Source organism: Sinohyriopsis cumingii, chromosome 9 (genome assembly GCF_028554795.1).
Source record: "Sinohyriopsis cumingii isolate HCF-2022 chromosome 9, ASM2855479v2, whole genome shotgun sequence".
Lineage (NCBI taxonomy): Eukaryota > Metazoa > Mollusca > Bivalvia > Unionida > Unionidae > Sinohyriopsis > Sinohyriopsis cumingii.
The window spans coordinates 29,573,508-29,579,738 of record NC_142969.1 but is presented as its reverse complement, the minus strand read 5'-3'; the positions used below and the strand labels follow the sequence as shown (position 1 = coordinate 29,579,738).

At 35.8% G+C, this 6,231-nt stretch overlaps 1 protein-coding gene across 1 annotated transcript; it reads left to right on the top strand.

Moving 5' to 3' along the window:
* The first annotated feature begins 766 nt into the window (after positions 1 to 766).
* Positions 767 to 5,346, top strand: LOC149791469 (galactose-3-O-sulfotransferase 2-like). Its single transcript, XM_089969199.1, has 3 exons — positions 767 to 850; positions 2,000 to 2,040; positions 3,294 to 5,346. The coding sequence occupies exons 1-3, from the start codon at positions 794 to 796 to the stop codon at positions 4,483 to 4,485; spliced, it is 1,290 nt and encodes a 429-aa protein (XP_089825325.1). The 5' UTR covers positions 767 to 793; the 3' UTR covers positions 4,486 to 5,346.
* The last annotated feature ends 885 nt before the right edge of the window (positions 5,347 to 6,231 follow it).

The window sequence follows — 6,231 nt, the reverse complement described above, 5'->3', positions numbered from 1 at the left end:
TTAATAGCAGACATCAACTAGGGCAAAAACTAACAAAAGTCAGATACAAAAATATACATTCTGACAATAATTAACAACAAGAACATTGGCAACATATGGATATAGAACAATGTTCCCATGATAACTGATAGAATTTCAAACGCAACATCCATTCACTATCGGTTGTATCATATGAGAGTAGGGTTTTTTCTCACTTGTAATTTAACCCATATATATTGATAATATGTAAAGTAGATGCAAAATGTATTACAGTTGATCAATTCTTCCGTGTTTCTTGTCAAGAATACAATATCGTGATAATTTTGACTATTGATCTAAACGTTCACTCCTTGAGAAGGTGTACACTGACCCATGAAAATCTGGATATCTGTTAAAAAGATCAACGTCTGCGCATGCTACAGACTTTGAATAAAATGTTGCCAGAAATTTTTGATAGCTGTGTTCCTATGCCTTGGTCTCTGGAACGTGTATGAAAAGAGGAAAATGTAAAAGAAATAAAATCAAGAAGAATAATAGTAAAACATTAATTTGTAGATGAAGAATGGTTATCTGTTTACAAACTCACGGTTTCCATAATGTTTGATGTCGCTTCTACGTCTTGGTTGGGCACCCTCTATCTTCATTACTGTCGAGGACAGTGTACCAACATATGGCAAATGAACTATTAATGACTAAATTACTAATTCTGATATACGTTAGAAGAGCAACCCTTTAATCAAAATTAAATCTGTATATTCGCGTACAGACTCAAATACAGTATCCCTTAAAGCCTTTTAAAAGTAATTTCAGTTTCATGTATTCGTGTGTGGTTTTGTTTTCGGCCACTTTGTTAGACGGACTTACATTTCAGGTAAGCACATTTGCTAGTGACAATTTTGGCAGATGCCTGGATATCAAGCGTTATTTTGGGTTTATCAAAAGAAAACATTGAAATAGTTGACAAAACTAATTTAGAATATACGAAGATCTTTGTTTAATCTAAATTTATGCAGACATCTACTATGACAAATACAGAAAAAATTTGGAACATTGGTGTAATTTAATCAAAACATACGTGTATCGCTTCATACGTGCCCTGAAGAACTGAAGCAAATGATTGGACTTAATGTTAAAGCTTGCTGACTCCCAAACCTCACCCTCACCGACGAAAATAGCCTTCACTGAATATTCAAAATAGACTTACTTTCAAGACTGTTTCATGTCCAGTTATATCATATCTTGGAGTTTCCTTTATGTGTATCTTTAAAATAAACGCACTAGAAATTTGAAATGATTTAAAACAGGTAACACAATTTTATTTATTTATGCATTATGCTCGCACACTATCTCAGTAATATAAATAATGTGAACACCTTGCCAGAACGTTTTTAAGTCTAACATTAATCTTTATATTTTTTCTGTGTTCTATTTCTTCACACGGTATTTATGACACGACTTGTGGGGTGGCATTTCTGTAATTTCAAATAGGCATGCATTGTATGTAATATGGTATTACTATTCATAGCAATTTCACCAAATAATAGCTTTTATATTTATGTAAAAGTTGCAACTGGTGAATGCTAACTTAGACATGATGATCTGGTGTGGCGTTTTCCAGCAACTTAAACAGTATGATGTGGTGTTATGATTTCAAGCAACTTAGATGCAATTGGTATTTTCCGCCAGCTTAGACATGATGATCTGGCATAGTGCTTTCTGTTTTGTAATAGGCTAGTGACAACTTAAACATGATGAATTAGTGTGGTGTTTTCCTGCAACTAAGACATGATGATGTGGCGTGCAGCTTTCTGGCATCTTAGACATCATGATGTGGTGTGATGTTGTCAGTTGCAATAGGTGACTGGCAACTTAAACATCATGATGTGGTGTTGTGTTTTCTATGAACATGTCGAACACGCTTCTGCCGACATATCATTATAAAAATCCCAAATATGATATTGCTGCATTGCAGTAGCTAGCTCTTTCCTGAGATCATTGTCGATATTTTTTATGTTTGCAGATGAGTTGGTTGGCACGATACACAAAAGGAAAGACTCCATGGTAAGTAAAATAATTGTCGCAATATTCGTAGAAAGAAAATTTTGCCCATGCAGTCAAACACATACGCAGTGATAAGAACTGCCTCATAATGAGAGTTGTTGTTTAGCAAAGGGTTTTTTATTTCGAAGTGACTTTTAAATCAAATTTGGGTCTATCATCAATAGACATAATATTTCTATCCTACATTAGAGTTTCGTGAGGTTTTAATTCTTGCTTGATTTTCTCCTTCATATGATATCATTAGATTTTCTTCCACTAATGCACTGAATGTTTTGGCTACATATGGTCCTTCTGTAACTGGAATGTTAAATACAATCAAACATTATACAAGTATAAAATTAGACTGTCTAGAAACAAAAACGTGCTTGTTTCAGAGATTTTGTTTTAATTATTAATGCTATTTGTACCATAATTAATTCCCTTTCGACAATATCTGCATTAACGATTATTTGCATCGAAGTTTTAACAAAAGCTATGTTTGATATCATTCTCTTTTTAAATCACGCTCGGCACTCGCTAAATTAGCATCTATTCACGTCTTGATTACGACATTAATGTCTCGCCTGCAAAGCAAGTGACACTATCGAATGTATATCCTTGCTTCCGATTTTTCTTTATAACTTCATATCAGCTTCAAGCTCATCGTAACATACTTTTCACGTTCTATTTCTCGTACAATTTCTCTGTGGCGGGTCCATTTACTAGTTACTATTGCATATAAAGTCATGAAATGTAGCATTTTAAATGAATCTCTATTAGAAATGCGAACAATCGATTAGAATCGTTCAGTGCACGTGTACAACCATTAAACTAGGTTACAGTAGCCAATATGCCACCCATCAGTGGAATTCCTGGTTTTCTACACTGAAAGTCTTTTGCTAACTCACCATTGAATAATGTGTAATTAAGATTAATTTGTAAAGATTCCTGGTAGCAGTGTTACACAAAGATAGTTTATGTTTGTACAACTCTTAAGTATGTCAAACTGTGTTCTTGTCCCTCGTAACGGTAAATAAGTGTTTTCGCATCCTGTCAATACCATTTGAACATTTTAGATACTGATTATATGAACGACGAGTGGATACTGTCATGATATCCTTATCCACTGGACAGAAAAGATTTTAAAGCCGTATCCATGTCACAATACAAACTTGGTAGGAATAAATAGTTATTCCGGTCAATGCCGACGAAAAATATTCGTCCTTTAATATTCAAAAAATACAATGTAAAATTCATAATCATTTTATTTTCAGGGTCCTTCTTTTCTGTCTCATTAGTTTCAGTATCTTCAACATCGTGCCCTATATGGAACAGACCTGCCAAGAAGACAAGCGCCAAGTAACACGTGAATCAACAGTTAAAGTCTCTACCCAACCCAGCATGATCGTCCCTAACGAGGTAACCACTGAGCCATCAATGTCGGCGTCTACAATAGATTTAGACTTCGGCAAGGAAGTCCGCCATGTTGCATTTCTCAAGGTTCACAAAGCTGCCAGTTCCACAGCGCAGAATATATTTCTTCGTTTCGGCTGGGAAAGAAATTTAACCTTTGTTTTGTCCTCGGCCAAAAATAAATTTGGGTATTCTAACATTATTAGCCAAACAGAATCATTGACCAAATCTAATATTCTTCCTACGCCAAAGAACAAGTCTTTTGACATACTCTGTCACCATGTAATGTACAATAAGTCGGCATTTGATTATTTTCTTCCAAACGATACGATATATATCGGAATTCTAAGAGAACCATACGAGCAATACAAGTCTGCCTTGAACTATTTCCGTCCGAGCTATATCTTTAGGAATATACAGGGTGATTTTCCCGCATCGAGTTACATTAGAGATCCCTTAAAGTATGAACCTAAGTCAATTGTTACCTCGTGGACAAACAACCGGCAAGCTCTTGAATTCGGATTCCCGTTGCATTTGTTTAGCAAATTTAATACAAGCGAGGTGAAATTGATCTTAGAAACATTAGCATTAGAGTTTAGGTTAGTAATAATAACTGAACAAATGGAGGAATCTATAATTTTGATGCGAAGGTATCTTCACTGGAGCATGAAAGATGTTGTATTCTTGGACAAAAATGTCGCTATAAATAAGAAGGAAAGCATTCTCGTACAACCACATGATCGTCAATTCCACAGACAGTGGGCCAAGATGGATTATGCACTTTACGAATTTTTTCTTCGTAGACTTCGAACGCAGATTCGTGACCAAGGACCTGACTTTGATGATGAATTGATACTATTTAAAGAAGTAAGAAAAAACACCAGTATTTTCTGTCTGAATAATCCAAAAGAGGATGAAGTTCTACCCATAAATGAATCAAAGTGGAGTGAACCATTTAACATCACATGGGAAGATTGTCAGTTACTTACAATGGAGGGAATACCGTTCCTTCAAAAAATAGGAGAAAGACAATACGGGTCATTGGACATGTGAAGGTTTTCAATTCATTGCTAGCGGTATTCCCGCCTTTATCTGGCAGAGTATTAAAGCATCTGCGGTTAATTTTACTTGAGCTTTACAACGTTGTATCTTCTTCCTTTGCCTAAAGCTAGCATATTAACAGACGTTTTTACTAAAGTGTTGTTACGAATATACCATTCGTCATTGATTCCGATAATCTGCTGTTTATAATTCTCTTTAAGTTCGATTTATAATATACGACCTCGTTGGATGTTGAGTTATTTTTAAACGGAAAAGATTACTTTTGTTTTGAGCGCACTACCCCCTGATGTTTTATGACATTTGCAAGTGATCCATCCCATTGCCAAATATTTAAGTAAGGAAAATCTACGGAAAACATGGCGTTTCCAGGAAAAGATTAAAAACTTATTCTGACATGGTTATATTTCAATAGAAAAGACGGACACGTTGGTTTGTGAAGCGGCAGATAGATCCAGTTCGCAATGCTTTTCTGAAGAGAGAAAAAATCTAAAAATTAATAGTGTCAGCTGGATTATTGTAAATTTAACAAAAACATAGGAAGCAGTATATAATATCATAAAGGCAGTAATGGTCAAGAAATAATTAATAATGGATATATACGAAATGCTACATAAATCCTTCTGTATCAAAGAATAACAAAACATGAGGCTGTCTATATAAAGAGACAACCTTACAATTGATGAGAGACTACTTTATCCGACGCAAGTTTGATCATACTGGTCGCCTTTATCATTGCAGAAAATTTAGGTTGGAAAGCATGCGGTTGGGTCACTTATGTTTGTTGCACTGCTATTTGTTCTTAATTGCTTCTTGTGAAATTAAACAGTAATGTCGACAACGCATTACCTCCTATGTGCTCTCTGTGTTGGAAAGTAGCAACGATTGATAACATTTTAATGTCATTAAATATGTCCAGTCTTTTGCCATTATAATGCATTGTTTCAAAGGGTATATTTAGGAACTACTGAAACCAGATTAGAGAACAACAATGTTAAACTTTTTAGTAATAACGGAGCAAGTTTAGAGGGTTATCAAATGCATACGACACACTCCAAACACCTATGTTGTTTCACAACTGCAAAATAACTTTTACAGATTAGTTCAGTCAACGTCACAGTACAGACTTTTACTGCTTTCACTGGTGAAGACATTGCTCATATGGCCTAACCATATGCAACGGAAAAGTCGTCAGTTGTGTAAAGGAACGTGCGGGTTAGTCATTTACCAAAGCGCTGAATGGTAGACGTTTGGTCAAAACGTGTTAGCTATAACATATGGGCAAGTGGAATACCAGACATACTTCAAGACATACTTTGACCTAGTTTTCTCTGTCAATGCCCATTTAGTCGCCCGCTAGTAGTATATGGGGTCACCCTAGCATCAAGGGGAATTAGCATTACAGAACCCCTTGGGTCACTCTAGCGTCAAGGGAAATTTAACATGGGGAAAAATCGTGGGTCACTCTAGCGTCAAGGGGAATTGAACATGGGGAAAAGGTCTTGGGTCACTCTAGCGTCAAGGGGAATTTAACATGGGAATAAATCGTGGGACTGTCTAGCGTCAAGGGGAATTGAACATGGGAATAAATCGTGGGACTGTCTAGCGTCAAGGGGAATTTAACATATGGAAATTGAACATGGTGGGTCTGTATAGCGTCAAGGGGAATGGAACATGGTGGGATTGTCTAGGGACAATGATGGTAGAGGGTCAAACACAACAGAGACAGAGATATACATA

Excerpts from the sequence above, each read along its gene's own strand:
- LOC149791469 (XM_089969199.1), top strand. The coding sequence starts at position 794 with ATGTATTCGTGTGTGGTTTTGTTTTCGGCCACTTTGTTAGACGGACTT. Across the intron at positions 851-1,999 it reads TAGACGGACTTACATTTCAG|ATGAGTTGGTTGGCACGATA; the intron begins GTAAGCACATTT and ends TTATGTTTGCAG. Across the intron at positions 2,041-3,293 it reads ACAAAAGGAAAGACTCCATG|GGTCCTTCTTTTCTGTCTCA; the intron begins GTAAGTAAAATA and ends TTTTATTTTCAG.